We start from the raw sequence: 20,314 nt of genomic DNA, 5'->3' as shown, positions 1-20,314 counted from the left end.
TTGCCCATTTCCTAAGCTTTACATTGATATAAAACACTTGTATTCTCCGGCACCGTATGTGGGCATATAAAAGCCAAATACAATGCACTTTTTAATTTGTTAATCTGACAAAATTGCGAGAAAACAGGCTTTGAAGATTCACCTCTTTGCTTAAAGAGAATGTCTGAGCGGCGATGCGAGGTGAGAATCACCCATCCGTGCAATGGTGCCAATCGAGATGAAGCTCCGCCTCTAGCAACCACAGCGCCTTCTGATTGGCTCATTGGAACTCAGCGTACGGAGCTGAAATACACAATGCGTTTCGCCCGGTTTGCGAGTACATCTTTCAAGATGGGAATACGATAATTGCAAGCCTGTCATGCTGATTTACGTGTGTATGGTGCACGCATTAATAAATGGCCTGCACGCGCCATGCCCGTGTGTGTGTATTCGTAACAGGAGCGGGTGGCGCATTGGTATCCACATCTTAAAATCAAGGGTTTTTTGTGGTTGATTTGTTTTTTCGTCATTAGGGACTCTTTCAAAGGCAGAAAAATTGCTACAGCTGGCAGAGTCACGCTTCTTCTTGTTAGGTGATCCGAGTATCCTCTCGGATCACCTTCTGTATCTGTACAGATTCTTTGTTCTTCTTTTTCTTCTTCTTTCTCCGCAAAAGTTGTGCAGAGGTTAGCTCAGAAAGTCCTCTTCCTATCAATGTCAAAATTATACCATACGTGTATCATGTCCCAAAGACGACAGATCTAATAAAATCATAGTGATCAGTCGACCATGACGTCACTATGACGTCATTATATGAAAACACATTCTCATTCATATCTCATTAATGGAATGGAATTTTTCAATGAAATTCACGTCACATATATTTCAAGTCAAGCGCATTCTATTCATATTCTCAAAATTCATATTTACTCTTGAAACATGCGCGTACGCATCAAAATGGACACCATGCCCCACCCAGAGGGCCCCAGGGGGCCCTAATCCCCCCAAATTAAGGAATCTTAAAAAATTTTGGCCCTTATTGTACATTTTCATCTTCTACTTTAGAATGCCTGGTCAAATTTGAGTAGAGCTGTGAATAGTTTAGATTAGTGACTGCGTGAAAGGTGAACATGCGATACTCAGGTGAGCGCTAGACCCGCGGGTCTCTTGTTTATTTCTCCATTTGTTGCCTCGTGCAGCAGGATGCAGGCAGTATCAAAGCAGTGACTACTACATGAGATGACAGTAATAGTACATGCAGTACTAAACAAGCTGACCACGTAGAGGTGGCTGCCAGTGGTGGGAAGAAGAAACCCAGCAAGATGAAACCTTGCTGAGATGCTGCATCATGATCCACTACCCCAGACAGTTTGAAGTCAGAGTTAGCCGACTTCAGCGGCAGACTAAACAAGCTCGAAAATCTTCCTTCCCGATTTGTTAATGCCCTACCAGGCTCTTTAATATACTGCACGCAAATCAAATACAACATACCGATAACATGGGTAGAATCAGTGCATGCTTTGAGCGGGCTCGCTTACTCATGCGATGAACGTACATTGCCTACAGAAATGGGCAAGGTGCCCGCTTTTGCAGCTAAATTTGCAGTACCATCGGACATTGGACAGGCAATTGACGAGGAGCTTGCAAGCTCTGTGACTTATTTAGTGAACAACAACCTGGAGGAAAAAGTGCTCAACACAGGACACAATACACAAGTGTGTCCCTATGTTCTAATCTTATTATGTCAACATTAGATATCTGTCATACCTTGTAATATAAAAATTCTGTTAGGATTACAAAAAATGGACAAACCTGTCGTGTTTGTAACACTAAAAGTGTCATGTCCGTTATGCAATTAAAAAAGAATGAACAGTAAAACTGTTCTAGGATATGACTTTATGAATGAAGTGTGACCTGAAGGTTTAATCAAGACCAAAACCAGGTGCATTTTATCCAAAACTTCACAAGAATTGTCATAATCATCAGTAGGTCAAAATACCTTGTCCATTTACTGTCATATCCGTTAACATTCGCCAAAAAAAAAAAAAAAAAAAAATTCTCGACAACCACTTGGTAGTTCAAATTCATGAACTAATAACCATTTGATAGATTTCCATAAAATTATATTTGTATGTTACTGATACTTAAATGTGTCTGATAAACTCCATTAAAATCTTTTGGAGACTGCCAATGCCACTGTGTGATGGTTTGAATGACCAAAAACAAAAAAAAAAAAATGAATGTCATGTTCGTTATAGTGGAATCGACCCTGTACACATGTGGTTGGTAATTTATGTTATCTGGATTTATGTAAACTGATCCTTTCGCTTGTAATGATGCTAATCAATAAACTTTGCGTACCTATAAATAGAAATAGAGTAAGATCTATGAACTTCATCAAAATGTAAATGAAAGGCCATGTACAAGTACGGCAAATACCCAGGTATAGTAATTACAATCAACCTCGCTTCAAGTCAACATAATCAGGACTGAGCAAAACATGTCGACTTACGCGTAAGTTAACATTTTGTCGACTTATAAATGAAAATTAATTTCCCCTGTACCAGTGTACAGAGTAAGATTTGATCATGATGCGGATCGCTATCCAAATCTCACTCCTTTTGCCGTCGAAACATGCCTACTGTATCTTAGCAATGATCCCATTTTAGTTCATGCATAAATCTCGCGCAGATAAGTAACGACAATGCACAATATTGCCAAATCTGTAGAGAGATTTTAGGAGAGCGGGATCGCAAACCTGGGCCAGTTTCTAGAAACTTTACATTTTAAACTTAATTTAAAAAATCAAATGCAAATTCCCCAAACTGCATGCAAATTTGCAGTTTGAATTAAGTGCATTGCTGAAATTATAAGCACTTGATTTTGTATGATTCTGTTGAGATGATTTTTCAGTGCCGACTGAGCTGAAATATATCTTCTTCTTTTTTTTCAGATGGGCTCGCGCTGTACAGAGCGGTAATGTTGCGAATCCGAGCACAAGAAAAATTCTTTTTCAGAGTATGGCAATGGAAATTTAAGCAAAACAAATATGGCGACATAGGAAAGGAAAATGATATATATTTCAGCTCAGTCGGCACTGAAAAATCATCTCAACAGAATCATACAAAATCAAGTGCTTATATTTTCAGCAATGCACTTGAATTCAAAAAAATCCGAAAATGACATCTTATTTTCGGATTAACAAACCTTCGTAAAAACAGATATCTTTCCATTGTCGGACAAATTAAACTTTGGACTGAGATTTAAACCTTCTGCATAGCCAACTGTAACTATTTTTTATAATTTTTTTCATTGATATTTTGTGAACGTGCATTGCATTTCAGTGGTTTGAAACATGTAAATGTTACAATGTCTTTCTCCTGCTTCTAAGTTCAGTCATGGCAAATGTTTCATTTTATATTTTAATTTTGCGTACGAAATAAAATGCAAGTCTTTTCAACAACACACTTGCATTGATTTTTAGAGATGCATTAAAACGCAGTTTCTAGTTTTGTACGAAAAACCACGTCTTTTCTGCAATGCTCTGTGTTTAAATACAGCATTGCATGTGAGTTGATGGACTTGCATTTGATTTTTAGAGTTGTGTTTAAACGCAATTGAGTTTCAGTTTCATACAATTTTTCTAGTTTCTTATGACTATCAAACGCAAGTCTTTTCAGCAGTGCACTTGCGTTTAAATGCAAAGTTGCATGTAATTTGATACACCTGCATTTCATTTTATGAGTTGCATTTAATAAGACACAAAGTTTCTAGAAATGGGCCCAGGTTTCTAATCCCGCTTCGGAATAATTATCATTAGAATATTCGGATTAACGAAAAGGCCTATTTCATGTTCAGATAATGAATATCTACTAGGACCTAGGTGTACAAAATTAGTGTATTTTGAGACTAATGATTGAACCTCATTGCATTTTCGGATGAACAAAATCACCAGTAACGTACTATGTAACTAATATATCCCTGCAAGCTGCGTGAACAAATGATTAGCATGCAGAAAGGAGGTGTGATACATGTATAAGTATACAGCTGTATTTGACAAAATATTGTATACACTACTGACTGTCGTCACACAAAATATCTTTTTGACTTAACTTAGAAGGCAAGTGTACATCCCCCGGTACAATGCATGTAATTCTAAACGAGACAAAAAGCGAGGAAATAAAAAATTGTTCAAGAACAATTTCCCACTGCACCCTCATTGGACCATGCAGCTTTAGCTCCACGTGAGTTGCATCATGTTGATATGCCTACACCAAACGATACACACAGACACAAACACTCAGAAGGAGAGAGGGAAAAAGGGAAGAAAGTGAATTACCTTGAGTATTGCATGTAGTACTCAAGTGTAAATGAGTGTATGCCCTTTGTATTCAGGCATACAAGACAACCATTGTTGGGCACGAACAGTACCACGAGATACACTAAAGAATTAGCGATTAGTAATGCTGCGAATCGGAGCAGGAAAACAATTCTCTTTCAGAGTATGACGATTAGAATTTGAGCGAAAAAGTATGTCGACTTAGGGAATTAGACAAGGGAACGCGTATTTCAGCTCAGTCGGCACTGAAAGTCATGTTGATTTACGCGAGTTGTCGACTTGTTAATGTCGACTATGATAAGGAAATTTTCAAGGAATTTCAAGGTATAACAAAGGCAAAAATCTGGACTTTTCTATCATGTCAACTTAGCGAGTTGTCGTCTTATGCGATGTCAACTTAAAGATAATATTAAGTTTTGGTACCTCAAAAGTTTCCCTGAATTTCCTTGTCTTAGTTTGTGTTTTAGGTTAAAGTACCTTTCATATAACTAACACTGTGAGACTTACTCGCCCCAAAGTGCTCTCATGTCTTAGTAATCATGCAATTAACTGTGACCAGCAGCCCCATACGCATAGCGACCAGCAGCCCCATACACATAGCGTAATGGGGCTTCGCATTGTAGTATTCAGGATCATGAAAGATTTAGTATCGCGGGTAAATATCAACTTAAAATCCAAAAATTTCTTCAATTTGAAGACTTTCCAATTAAGTTGAAGTATTGAAAACAGGCTTCGGCAACGTTTGGTTCTGCCAATATTCCCTTTCTGTTCGAATTGATGACTGAAGTTGACTCGGTCGAGAGGACCTTGGGAGAGCTACATACACTGAATACTACGGCCAGCGCATTGGCACACATCACATGCGCACAAATTTCAAATCCATGAACGGATAAGATGTTTGTGTGCGCATGCGCTGGCCGTCAATTCAGTGTAGCTCCCCCAAGGTCCTCTCGACCGAGTCACATTCAGTCATCAATTCGAACAGAAAGGGACTATTGGCAAAACCAAACGTTGCCCGAAGCCTGTTTTCAATACTTCAACTTAACTGGTAAGTCTTCAAATTGAAGAAATTTTTGGATTTTAAGTTGATATTTACCCGCGATACTAAATCTGTCATGATGCTGAATGCTACAATGCGAAGCCCCATTTAGCTATGCACAGTTAGCTATGCGTATGGGACTACACGTTGCTGGTCGCAGTTGTCATGCAATAATGGTTTCGTACAATACATGTACTACCTCGCCGCTGTATGGCGGCGGCTCTGGTATGAAACCATTATTGCATGATTACTAAGACATGAGAGCACTTTGGGGCAAGTAAGTCTCACAGTGTTAGTTATATGAAAGGTACTTTAACCTGAAACACAAACTAAGACAAGGAAATTCAGGGAAACTTTTGAGGTACCAAAACTTTATATTATCTTTAAGCGAGGTTTATAGTGGCGGGTGCAAGGGACTTTTTGGTTCAAGGGACTTTTTGGTTCAAATTCTTCCAAAAGCACCAAATTTGGCACACATGTAGCCCATACCATACTATTTTGATTTTTGATGGGCGCCAAGAAGGGCGCCTCTGGGGCGGCCATATTGGCAAAATCCAATATGGCCGCCATGTAGGTTTAAAGGTCACTTGCAATTGAAAACATAAAAGGGTTACAATAATTTAAAAAGTCAGATTCAGAGGTTTTCTGGGTCAGGAAATTCGAATCTGAAGTTGTTTTTATGGTCTGAAGTCAACTTTTCCTTATAAGGTCACCCTAAAGGCCATTTGGGGTCAAACCATTATATTCACGATAGTAATTTAAAAATGGCATGCTCATTGTCAATATAGCAGGAATGACAGCCTTGCTAATAGAATTCATGTCACAATCATTCCATTTTTTTTTTGTTTTTTTACAGGCGCTAAGAGGAAAGATCCTCACCGACTGGTCATATTTGCGGAATTCAATATGTTTGCATTCACTTTTATGACAGCCAAAAGAGCTCGTTAGAATTCTTTCAAAGAGTTTTCAAGATTTGATTATTGAATTATTATTTTCATCTTCATCTACAATGAATGCGATAAAAAAAAAACATACTTATATGAGAAATTTAATCCTATTGCTACCTAATACATTAATAGTTTAGCAGTAAGGGAAAGGGCTACTCTCTATATTACCAGCATCCATGATGTTGCCACTAAAGAGAGAAGTGCTTTTATTTTTCTGTTGCAGTTCAGGGATCCTCAATCACAATGGATTTTCATAATTCAGATTTGAATTCAATGGAATGATAATTATGAAGATCACTCCTAATCTGGATGAAAAAAAAAAAAAATCTGTCATGTTTAAGAGAGTTTTAGTAGATCAGGTTGGCATCAATTTACTATTTTCAAACTTGTGTAAGAAAGTTCGATTCTAAAGTCCTTATAAGAAATTTTATGTGCCACCACAGCTAATATGCCGTTTGGAGAATATGACGGTTCTGGTGACACCATGTAGGGAACAAGCATATATCACAGGTGCCACAGTGACACCATTAACCAGGTACAGATTATATATGCTATAGTACAACTTTCATGACACCGTCTAGGGTCTATTAAGATTCTATCCAAAGTGCTTGGACGCAAATGGGTATGATAACACAAGACTTGTTAAGTTGGTATCTCGTTGGTCTGAAGACTATAGGTTGCAACTCTAGTCTCCACAACATCTCTACGACGCACATCAGCTGGAGACGAGCCCAATCTCCTGGAGTCGCAGGAGAATCGAACATTTTCGATTTTTGCAGAGACTATTTCCGGCTTCCAACTTGTCTCGGAGACGTCTCTGCGAAGTCTCCATCACTGTGGCCATGTCATGGGGACTAAATTTGTCTGCAACATCTTTGAGATGTCCCCGCATTTTGTGGAGACCCGTAATAACCTAATGGCGACAAGATGGAGAAGTCGCTGAGAAAAAACGTCTCTGATAAGTCCCTGCGACTGCAAAAGCCGTGCCGACATCCACGTGACTTGCAAGCAAATAAGTTGTCCCTTTGTTTGAAGACGTCTCGGACGTCGCACTGGAAATCGCGTTAGTTGTGACAGCGAGAATAATTTTCTTCGAGACGCTGGCATTGCGACAAAGTCTCCCGTCAGATAGGCTCTCAATCCCCCCTCCCCCCACTTTAAGTTTGCAGCAATATCAAACTACTGATCATGGCTCGTCTGACACCTGCTCTACATTGTGCATTTTCACCTTCATTCATTCATTCATTTCATTCATTTTTTTCCATTCCATTTTTTTACACCTCCCAATGCATGCCTTGAAACAGTTGTAGTGCAGAAGAATGAAATTTGGTACTGAAACATTGCGGATAGTGGCTGATAGTAATTGCCATGTACCTGTGCCATCTGTACTCCAACTCCACTCCTTGAAGTCAGGAATCGCATCATGACCCATGCTGTCATGATTCCAGTAGAAACTCGCTTGTAGCAGCACTCATCTTCGAAATGTTGATACAGCGCCGCTTGAGCAGATAGGCTGGTTTCTGATGATCTGCTCCCACGTTATGACGAGATGATGCTTACCCTCGTTGACGCTGGCTGCACCACAAACCTTGTTGCTCATCAGCCCTTGCTGCATGCACGATTATTAAAGTGTTCTACCCGTTGCATGTGAACGGACTTGATACCGTCAAGCTCAGGTCCAGGATGAAATCTGTGTAGTTTATGTGTCAGTGAGTTCTGGTTTGCTGACCCATACTACTTACAGTAGGCATTTTGCATGCCACATCAAAGCAAGTCTGAAGTAATGTCGCACCCTGTCAGTGCCTGTTGGACTCTGGAAGAGAGGTATGCTGTACAGGAAAGAGCTGGAAAGGCCTGTATCTTTCCAATACCAGGACCCACCCGTAACTCCCTCAGATCAAAGGGATTAAAAAAAAAAACAGACTACCGAAAATGTGATGTTATTCTCATCCGATTGTATACTGTTTTCAGAAAATGTTCTGCAACATTATGTCATCCTATGTAAGGATATCTTTGCGTAGATCGCATCTAAGTTGTTGAAAAGTTTAAGGGTTGTAAGATCACAATTCCTGTTGGATATTGCAGTCTCGAATCAGGTGCTGAGGATGAGTTTTTCCATCCCATTTATTCTTGGAGATCTGTGCACTAATAAATGAGGGCAGTTCTTTATTTGTCAGTCTTATTTTTCAGGTTTGAGTGGTGCCACCACCATCTCTTGTCAGAGGACTGCACATTGTTGCTGCGCAAAAATGTTCAGATTATTTTTTTAGGATCAGTATTCCATACAACATCAATATGTGTTTCCCTAGTCATTTGCGCCTCCAATAAAGAAACAGTTTTGTTGGATTAAAAAAAAAGAATAAAAAAGATAAGAAAAAACCTTCAGCTGAATTGTCTCCACCTATTCCGATAAGATACTGCCATTAAAGGACTCTAATGATTGCATGTAGTTAACTGCCCCTAGAATGCTGGTCTGACCTGGATTGAGGAGCTCGATTCCCTGGAATCTAAGCTTCGGCCATTGCTTCCTTCAGTGAAGATGCAGATGCTGACTTGTCAAGAGAGAGAAGGCATATACCAATCTCAGCAGGAGGAGAATCATATGATCGCTTGCAAGCTAGAAGTTGCATATTGACCATGAAAGGTGACGAGGTGGCTCAGTCGGTAGCATATGACTTGCAGTCTAAAGACTTGTTTTCCAGCGCGGGTTTGAATCCCACTTATCTCAAGTCTAGCTGAGCAATGGTGTGAGTTGTCATATCGTCCCCTCTATAGTAGAGGCACAACACCTCAGCACTAGGATATAAAGAAGTGGGAGTCCCGTGTGTGAAAGAATCACAAACCCAGACACATGAAAAGATCCCGAATCGGCAATCCGTTATCGGAAAACTTAAGGTGCATGACCCGGTAAAGTGGTCCACCCGAAGTACATACAACTGGCCAGCTATACAAACAGACCAGCTAGTTATACCCCCGCCAAACGAAGTTTGAAGGGGGTATAAAGGAATCAGCGGACGGTCGGGCGGTCGGTCCGTTGCGAATCTTGCGTCGCGAACTACTTCCTCAGTTTTCAACCGATTCCCATAAAACTTGGCACAGATGTGTGCCTTGGGTTGTAGATGTGCAAGACGTATTTTTTGACAGTACCCAAAAGTACATTGCCATGGTAACGGCATATTATGGGCAAAAATGGGTACAAATCTTGCGTCGCGAACTCCTCCCACAGTTTTTGATCAATTTTTATGAAATTAGGTACAGATGTTCATCTGAATATGTTAATGTGCAAGACACATATTTCCGCAGTGGCCAAAAAGTGCGTTGCCATGGTAACGGCATGTTATTGGTAAAATATAGAGCAAAATGCTTCATGGCAAAACTGCTTCATCAGTGTTCTTCCAATTCTCATGGAATTCATATTGAATGTTTGTCTTAGGATATAGGTCAGCATGACACATTTCTTGACAGTGACAAAAAGTATGTTGCCATGGTAACAGCTCACATATTATGAGCCAAAATGATGGAAAATTTTGTGTTGCAAACTACTTCTTCAGTTTTTGCCCAATTTCCATGAAACTTGGTACAGATGTGTGCCTTTGGTTGTAGATGTGCAAGACGCATTTTTTGACAGTACCTGAAAGTACATTGCCATGGTAACGGCATATTAATGGCAGAAGATCAAGGAAAGATCTTGCGGATTTAACTACTTCCTCAGTTTTTTGACCAAAGCTTATGAAATGTGGCACACACCTTGATCTTGGTGGGAAGATGTGGAAGACATATTTTTCGGACGTGTTGGAAGCTGCATTGCCATGGTAACGGCATATAAATGGCAGAAGATCAAGGAAAGATCTTGCGGATTGAACTACTTCCTCTGTATTCGACTGAAGCTCATGAAATGTGGCACACACATTGGTCTTGGTGGGAAGATGTGCAAGACATATTTTTTGGACGTGTCGGAAGCTGCGTTGCCGTGGTAACGGCATATTAATGGCGGAAGATCAAGGAAAGATCTTGTGGATTGAACTACTTCCTCAGTTTTTGACAAAAGCTTATGAAATGTGGCACACACAATAGTCTTGGTGGGAAGATGTGCAAGACATATTTTTCGGACGTGTCGGAAGCTGCGTTGCCATGGTAACGGCATTTAAATGGCAGAAGATCAAGGAAAGATCATTCCTTGGGTAAGACTGTCGTCACGGGGGTATTAATCACCTTAAGTGATATTTCTACTGTGTAGTTGCATACGGGCTATCCAGCTATCTCGTCAGAGGAAAAATAAAGACAAAATAAGATTAGGTGCATTTATTACCGTCTTTGCCATTGCACCCTGATTCAGCACCTTGGAATAGGATGGCGGCTATATTTAAGTATATATATATATATATATATATATATATATATATTTTTTTTTTTTTTTTTTGAAACAAAGAAAAAATAAAACAAAACCGATAGAAACCCCTTTTCTGTGCTCAAAGTTTCCACTCTATATATATATATATATATATATCGTCGCTGGGGTGACAAGACCTTGTATCTCAAATTTTGGTGAAAATGACTTTTTTGCATTAGTGGTCAAATAATCGGTTAAGTGATGTCCTGTCCAAATCCCAGCTGTCTTACCCCAAAAATGAAGCCACCACGGCATGTCAAAGGAACGGCTATCCCATTCAGTATAGTGCTTTGGCCGCCATGTTTTTTGGCTCTCCTGAACATTTGACATTTTTGAGATACGAGGTCTTGTCGCCCCAGCGACGATATATATATATATGCAGGGCTCGACACTAACGGTGGCCCGGGGCCACCAAAAACGCACGTCGGGCCACCAAAATTTCAGAAATTAAGATTTTGATGGCCCGATCGGGCACCAAATAAAGTCGGATGTTTCCCTTTACTTTTGAAAATGAACAGCGGTAAAAATCGGTTCCGTAACATGCTAAAATAAATGATGTTTGCTTTTAATTTTTGAAATGAATAACGGTAATATTCGACTCCGTATGATGCTAAAATGAATGTTGGATCTTTGCTCATACTTTTAGAAATGAATAACGGTAAGATTCAACTCCGTACGGTGCTAAAATTAATGTCAGATATTTGATTTTGCGTTCGGAAATGAATAAGGATAACATTCAACTCCGGAAGATGCTGAAATAAATGTTGAATGTTTGCCTTGACGTTCGGAAATGAATAATAATAATATTCAACTCCGTACGATGATAAAATAAATGCCGGATGTTTGCTTTTACGTTCGAAAGTAAATACGGTAACAATGACATTCAGCTCCGGAAGATGCTAAAGTAAATGTCGAATGGTCACTTTTACGTTCGGAGATGAATAACAATAATATTCAACTCCTTACGATGATTAAATAAATGTCGGATGCTTGCTTTTACTTTCGAAAGTAAATAGCAATAACATTCGGCTCCGGAAGATGCTAAAATAAATGTCAGATGATTGCTTTTACGTTCTGAAGTAAATAGCAGCAATATTCTGCTCCATACGATAACTGTCGGATGTTTGCTTTTAAATTTCGAAATGAATAACAGTAACATTTAGATGCGTTCGATGGTAGAATTAACGTTTGATGTTTGCTTTGACGTTTGGAAAGGAATAACAATCATAGTATTCAACTCCGTACGATGATAAAATAAATGCCGGATGTTTGCTTTTACGTTCGAAAGTAAATAGCAATAACATTCAGCTCTGGAAGATGCTAAAATAAATGTCGAATGATCCCTTATATATTGACGTTCGGAAATGAATAACAATAATATTCAACTCCGTACGATGATGAAATAAATGTCTGATGTTTGCTTTTATGTTCAAAAGCAAATAGCAATAACATTCATGATAATCTATAAGCCTGTTTGCTAAATCTTAGAACTCATAATAACAGTAAGATGATTGAATTTTCTATTCATTTATTTTAGACATGGGTACCTGTATCACTTCAGTAATACTTAATATTTATTTTTCTATGTTTAGTAGGACCGATGTAGGTTTTCTCATGTTTTTCTTGATTTTTTTTTTTTCGGGCCACCACATGTTATTTTCGGACCATTAAAAAATAAAAATCAATGATTTTGGTGGCCCAATCGGGCCACCAAAAATAAAAGTTAGTGTGGAGCCCTGATATACATGTACAACATGTATATATATATGAGATATAATTTTCATCTATTTGTCATAATCATTATTGATATGTAGGGGATGGCCCTAATTGACCATTGAAAAAGTATGGAAGAGATGACAAATGGGACAAATTAGGGGTACCAGTGAAGTGCAATTGAATGCTCACAGACATCATTTTGAAAAATGCCCGAAATGCCTGATTTGACCCTTATTTGACTTTGAAAGTGACCTTGAGAGGTGATAGTGACCTTGAATTGCAGAAACGATGCGCAGAATCACATTCTGTAACCCCGTAAACCCTTCCACATGGGATTCGTTACTTTAATAAACCTTTTCAATTTGTAACTGCAGCTGACCTTTAACCCGGATGGCGGCCATATTGGATTTCACCAATATGGCGGCCCCAAGGGTTTTTAGTCTTGGCGCCCATCAAAAATCGAGGTACAAGGGACCTATGAGCCAAATTTGGTGCTTTTGGAAGAATCTGAACCAAACAACCCATTTTGAGCCCTTAGGCCCCCAACTATTACTGTATGTGAGAAGCTGAGGTAGCCAGTCAAATGCAGTGCAATCAAATTATTCTAGGTTTGCCTTCTTTCCCTTCGGATACAAAGACCTATCTTGTGACGCAGTGAACACACATAGTTTTGTGTTATGTTGCTTTGTTCAATATTCTCTTCTCATTGACAAAAAGAGGCATCATTATTTTTAGATTATGTGTACCAGATTTGATTTTGTTTGGTTATTTGGTTATGTTTTGCTTTTTGTTTTTGGTTGTTGTAAATGGTGACTGCATGTAATATACATCCAAAGGTTGAGGTTTTATCTTTGTAAACACTTTTTGCATGATTAACTTGCTTGTATTGGTAAATATTATCAAATGAATTGAAAATTTGTCCAGATGCTGACGAAGATGTCAGGGAGCGTGACAAGGTCCGTGAAGACCGTCACCGTGAGAGACAAAGAGAAAGAAATATAGCTCGAGCAGCTCCAGACAAGAGGTAAACAGTTCAACCACTTCTGCATGTACGTTGGTAATCTTACAATGAGAAAGTCATGAAAATTGTTAATGCTAGTAGTGTGAAGATAGATAATGCTATTAGCATGATCATTGATGAATCTGACTTTTTATACGGATTTCAGTTCATTGGGCTTGGCCTGCCATATACAGTGTAGTCCAGTCAAAATATGAAATGACCCACAACTAATTGCAACAGAAACGATTCCACTTGCATTTGACCCGGAAGAGCTATTAAAATAACATATTAAAAGTTCCCTAAAATTCGAGTGGTGAATCAGTGTCTAATTTGCATAAATTCAAAATGGCCGCCATACAACCTATTTATGCCTATATCTCGGGATATATAACCCACAGAAAGTAAATTCCGGTGTCTAAACCTATGTTTTTTAGGTCAGGGAATACAAATATGTTATCTTTATCAACTTTCAAGCATCCCTTTATATAGTTTTTGCATATATTTGCATATAACTACATACAAAATGGCCGCCATATTGCCTGTGCAAGCCCGTATCTTCGTATATCATTAATGTAGTATACACTCAGAATTAAGTCGCTATATATATCTGGACATAAAACCTGTAAAAAATAGATTCTGGTGTCTAAACCTATGGTTTTTAGGTCAGGAAATACAATTATGATACAAGCAGTAACTTTCAAGCTTCCATTTATACATTTTCTGCATATATTTGCATTTAATTAAATGCAAATTGGCCGCCATTATAACTCCACAGGCTTATATCTCTATCTGCAAAAGGTACCCAGTGATGGTGTCTGTGGTCTTAATTTTACTGCTGAGAATCACTGATGTAGAATACGTTCCACTCAGGAATATTACCTATATCTCACTAAAAATTTGCATAGCTATATTTAAGCATAAATCTATTCAAATCTTTATCGTGAATATTATTTCTGATATACGAATACGAGCTACAGAACATTAATTGTACTGTAATTAATGCATCCAATATTTCAAGGGCAAAATTGTTAGAATTCCATTCACGACCTTAACGATTATCCTTACACCCAGTTTTATATTCTTGCATTGATTAAAAGTATTGTACTACATCAAACTCACATTTTCTTGAGATAAAGCCTCAGAACAGAAAACAACTGTAAGTAGCATCAAATAGAACATATCTTTATTTAACTATAAGCTCAGCTTAGCTTCCAAAGTGTGCTCAATAGGTACACAACAGTAAAGTCTCAAATTACGTAGTAGGAATCGTTAAAAAGATTTTTATGATTGCATGATATTTAATGTATTATGTCGTGTAATTTTACCCTCATGTTTACTGCTTATACTTGTGTCTATGTTGCAATACTTTTTTTTTTAGGCCAAAGGGGGGGGGGGGGGGGGAAAGTCATCAAGATCATGATCATCCATAAGCTACTCTACAAAAGTTTCATGAGTTTGGACATTTGTTTTAGATGATGTTCTTGTCATATTATCTCATATAGCTTTCAAAGTGTGCTTACGGTACACCAAAATTGGTCTTAAATCATTCAGCAGATTTTTTTCAAACATCTTTTTCCTTACCTGCGATGATTTGCAGCCATGTTTTGTCGATACTTGTGTCTTTTGTTGCAAAACTTTTGGCAAAGGCATGTTTATCAATGAGCAACATATGACCGTGATAATTTGTATGGAAGTGGATTTTGTTATATTTTTGCGTGGTTTCACCCGATGACTTACAGAAAAAAAAAGCCAGAAACAAAACAAAAAAAAAAAAGAAAGAAAAGAAAAAGGAAATGCCTTAACATTTCTATTCCTAGTACTCTGGATTCATCAGTCGATCAATACAAACAGCATCCTTCTCATTGGCTTCAAGCTCATAAAACGCTTATAAATTCTGATAAATGTTACTTCTACCATTTTTCGTGTTGTATCTGTTACATCAGGCTGTTAGCAAACTGGTAGTGTATAGTTGCAGGGCAAACAGATTTGACTGCATACAACCCATATCAGTAGCAGATGCGGGCCATTATAGATCAGACACTGTCTTGTAATGTTGTATTTCTATAATATCTGAGGAGTCAGATGATGCTGTTCTAATTGGTGACTAGGAATGAATAACATTCTTGAAAGACATCAACACAGTTTACAACAAATGTGAGACTTACCACTCTTCTTTTCGTCAGTATGAAATGAAGCCGGGATCCTGTTTGCTTTACATTAATCGACTGCAATTTCACACTATCCTAGTCCAGAGGTTGTGTAGAACACTTTGAGTGTAAGCGAGTTTTCATGTTTTACACTTTTATCATTGATCTATATTTTCAGAGATCACATTACGTACCTTAAGTATCTGTATTATCGCAAGACAGAAAATGAAAATGATGTACTTGAAACGGAAGAAAGTTTTCTTGAAATCCAATGACTTTGATTAATTAGATTTTAAATTCATCTTAGCCAAAGGTTCAAGACAGCAAAAATGGTTCAAGCTAATATTGCAAATAGCCATCATTTATCTTCTGGCGTCCGTCGACAGTCATGCATGCATTTTCAAAAACCATTTTCAGATTCTCTTTTAAGACCCCATGTAATGACAGATCTTCAACAAACTAGGCAAGTAGCATCCCAAGGATGACAGACTATCAAGTTGTTCAAATAGACGCCATGTCCAAAAGGTCCCAGAACCCACAAATTAAGGAATTTATCATAAAAAAAAACTTCACACTCACACACACACACACACACACACACACACACACACACAAGTAGAACCAGTTATAACAGAGCTAGGTAAAAAGTACAAAGATGAATATCTTGGAGACTGCATAGTTTCGCAGTTTTATCTTCCTTCTTTTCAAAATTTTACACATCATATATATATATATATATATATATATATATATATATATATACATATATATATATGGTACCAGTACAGAAAATATGACGAAATAGGGTGGTATTGCATTTCAGTCCAGCAGTGCTATTTAGTCACACCAAATTTTCGACGAATACATTCGTCTTTCTTCAGAATTGCCATTGTCGACCTTCAGGAAGACAAATATATTCGTCGAAAATTTGGTCTGAATAACTAGCACTGTTGGACTAAAATGCATCACCAGTCTACTTCGTCATCACATATATATATATATATATATATATATATATATATATATATATATATATATATATATATATATTTTAAACGTGTGGGCACTAATGTCCCCATCTGTATCTAGAGTTGCTGCTTTTATAAAACCAGAAGAGCATCGAGTAGCATACTTTCAAGATTATTATGGCAGATGCAGGGGTGACCTCCTTGGGGCTAGTGTCAAATAGGTACCAATTTTCACTCTTTCATCTTAAAAAAAAAAAAACAACTGTTCAATTTGTTATCAAACTTGGCTGGTAGAATATTGGTATATAAAATGGGAACCATCCCCCGGCCACAGAATGCCCAAAGGCACCTCAAGTCTGATTTAGGTGCGGCCACCTTTGGGCTGGGACCAAATTATTGGAGGACACTTTTGATTTTTGATCCTCCTTTTGAAAACATAAGGTCAAATTTACAACAAACTTAGTACTGTAAGTGCATTTATCGCTAGTGTCATGCATATATGGACATCATGCCTCCCTGGGCCCTGGAGGTCCCTAAAGGCTTCCAGATATAGCCCTACAGTTTCCCAACGTCTTCCAATTTCCTTTCTCCCAAGTAATAGTCTGTAAACATGCAAGGAAGGGGAACTTGAGATGCTCGGATGAGGGCTGGACCCCTGGGTCTTTTATTCAGAAAGTGAGTGAGTGACATGGTACCCTGATATGACAAGATCGTCATCTAATGTCCAAACTCATGAAACTTTTGTAGAGTAGCTTATGGATATAAGCTACTCTTAATTTGAATAGATTTATGTATGAATATACGCAAATTTTTAGTGAAATATAGGTAATTATTCCTGAGTGGAAGGCATTCTACATCATTGATTCTCAGCAGTGAAATTAAGACCACAGACACCAACAGTGGGTACCTTTTACAAATGGAGATATAAGCCTGTAGAGGCATTGTGGCGGCTTTTTTGCATTTAATTAAATGCAAATATATGCAGAAAATGTATAAAGGGAAGCTTGAAAGTTACTGCTTATAATATATATGATAATTGTATTACTTGACATAAAAAACATAGGTTTAGACACCAGAATCTATTTTCTGCGGGTTTTATGTCCAGATATATGGCGACTTATTCCTGAGTGTACTACATTACTAAGATACCAGCTTGTACAGGCAATATGGCGGCCATTTTGTATGTAATTATATGCAAATATATGCAAAAACTATATAAAGGGATGCTTGAAAGTTGATAAAGATAACATATCTGTATTCCTTGACCTATAAAACATATAGGTTTAGACACCGGAATTTACTTTCTGTCGGTTATATATCCCGAGATATAGGCAGAAATAGGTTGTATGGTGGCCATTTTGAATTTATGCAAATTAAACACTGATCCACCACTTGAATTTTAGGGAACTTTTAATATGTTATTTTAATAGCTCCCCCGGTTCATATGCACGTGGAATCGTTTCTGTTGCAATTAGTTGTGGGTTAACCCACTTTTTGTCGTATTTTGACTGGACTAATAATGATATTGATAAAGTAGAAGGTATACAGAACAGAAAAACTGAGAATGAGATGTTTGGTGCAAGACTGATTCAATGATTTGCAGATTTTACCAGTTTTACAGATATCCCATGCAGTTGTAATTCCTATTGTAGATTTTGAAGCAGCCAGGTCACCCTTAGAAAATCCTAAAAAAGTTACAATATCTACATTTTTAGACTTCATGGATGAAAATTATCAACATATTACATATTATTCTAATTAGTGGAATATGCTAATTAGACTTATAAAGATAATTGACTAAGGCTGTCAAGGTTGCAACCAAGCTTGATTTACTTCAGTATGCCATCTGAACACAAATCAACAGAAAACCTACATTACTTCCACAACATACACATGTGTTACTATATATCGTCGCTGGGGTGATAAGACCTTGTATCTGCAATTTTGGTGAAAATGAGTTTTTTGGATTAATGGTCAAATAATGGGTTAAAGGTCCAGTTTACCTTTGGGAGCAGTGATTTGAAAATTTTTCAAGATATCGCCTGTTATGCATATGTGTAGGTTTGTTGTACCACAAACACCCTCCCATATAAAATATTTGCAATAAAGCCTAAAATAGAAGGAGATGTCAGTATTTTTCTCAATAAACCGTAACTGTAGACGGTTTAGTCTGGAATCGTTTTTATTTTAACTATTGTTCACATTTTGTATATTTAACAATACCTAACATCGATTTTACTGATTCAAATTTTCACAGTGGTTGTTTCTATTCCTAACTCACACTTTAGAACTATTTTAAAGCACTAATGCTGAGTTTTTGTTTCATCTGCAAATGGTAAATTATGCCTTTAAGAGATGTCTTGTCCAAATCCCAACTGTATTACTCCAAAAATGAAGCCACCACGGCATGTCAAAGAAAAGGCTTTCCCATTCGCCACAGTGCTCTGGCTGCCATTTTTTTGGCTCTCCTGAACATTTGACATATTGTAGATACGAGGTCTTATCGCCCCAGCGACGATATGGTATTATATCCCTCATGTGAAGTATCTTGCAAAATGATTGTATAGAGCATGAAAAGGGGGTAGACATTCTATCTTTACTAGCTATCTACGAGCAGCTGAATGCGGTGCAAAGACTTACTATCTAGCGTGATATAGTACATTTGGGAATCCATTATCTGCACCCAATCGCGATTCTGAGATTGATATCTAAATTTCTCACATTAGAATGTAGGCAGTGCACATAGTAGCGATACTAGCTAGCTATACAAGTTACAGAGTGGCTAGCTAGCGAGTGCGGTGCTGATGGCACCGCAGAAATCTGTGGTGCGATGGCGTGTGTGAGTGATCAATGCAATTCATCTCAATTGACAAAGTTACTGCTTCGAGTAACGGAGGAATTTCATAAATTGCAGCAGAAGTACAATGTTGTAGGTTCAGTTTAGGAATAATTACGATATAAGGAAAATGTACAGAGAATTTCACTATTTTTTTTTTTTTTTTTTTTTTTTTTTTAAAGTGCACAGTTCCTTGACTTGTCGTAGATGTATGTTAAGGGTAATATTATTGCCCTTGCCTTCTGAAAGAGGCAAATCAAGTGTTCTTTTATTATGCAAGAAAAAGGAAAATACATGTACTGGTATGTTTAATTTTCTTTTATGTTTTCTTTATATCGTTGTGCACATATAACATCACAAGCTCTGGTAGTCTTCTCACACAGCAGTGACTCAGCAGAAACTTAAAAAATTCATAACTTTTGAATGGGTTGTCCAATTTTCCTCAAACTCTCACTGATGTGTTCTACTAATATTGCTGCATTCACTCAATCCAGATGTCTGTGAAGGTGGACTTGTCCTTTAAGCAGTACAAGTACCTGATTATGCAGAGGCTGCTGTACCACATTAGGCGTTTTCACATCAGCCCGATGTCTCCAAATAGCGCGCTATTTTCTGACTTGGAAATTTTCCCGATAACGAAATAGCGCGCTATCAATTTGATAATGTGAACACAAATTACCGCGCTAATTGTATCGCTCTGATCGAGAAAATTTCTCGACTCCAACTCGGGAAATTTCTGAAATAGCGGGATAGTAGCGCGCTATTTGATAATGTGAAAACGACTCGAGAAATTATCGCGATGAATCTCATTATGCCTAGCATGTGTGACCCGATCGATCGAGGCAAACTGCACACAAGTCATGAGGAATTTTTGAGAGGACACACACATTACCGATGCTGTTTGCACGTACTCAGCTGTCGAATTAGCTATTTTTTAATTTTTAACTATTCGG

General features: G+C 37.9%; 1 protein-coding gene across 1 annotated transcript in view; it reads left to right on the top strand.

The window, feature by feature from the left end:
* The window catches only part of LOC140235680 (SNW domain-containing protein 1-like), a 126,767-nt gene that overhangs the window by 94,466 nt on the left and 11,987 nt on the right, over nucleotides 1–20,314 (top strand). Inside the window, exon 12 of the mRNA XM_072315704.1 lies at nucleotides 13,335–13,434. Within this exon, the coding sequence (XP_072171805.1) occupies nucleotides 13,335–13,434 (100 nt within the window). The remainder of the gene's footprint in view (nucleotides 1–13,334; nucleotides 13,435–20,314) is intronic.

Source organism: Diadema setosum, chromosome 1 (assembly GCF_964275005.1).
Source record: "Diadema setosum chromosome 1, eeDiaSeto1, whole genome shotgun sequence".
In the NCBI taxonomy this organism is placed as follows: domain Eukaryota; kingdom Metazoa; phylum Echinodermata; class Echinoidea; order Diadematoida; family Diadematidae; genus Diadema; species Diadema setosum.
Note: the sequence above shows the minus strand (reverse complement) of the source record. Positions and strands in the feature narration are given on the sequence as shown.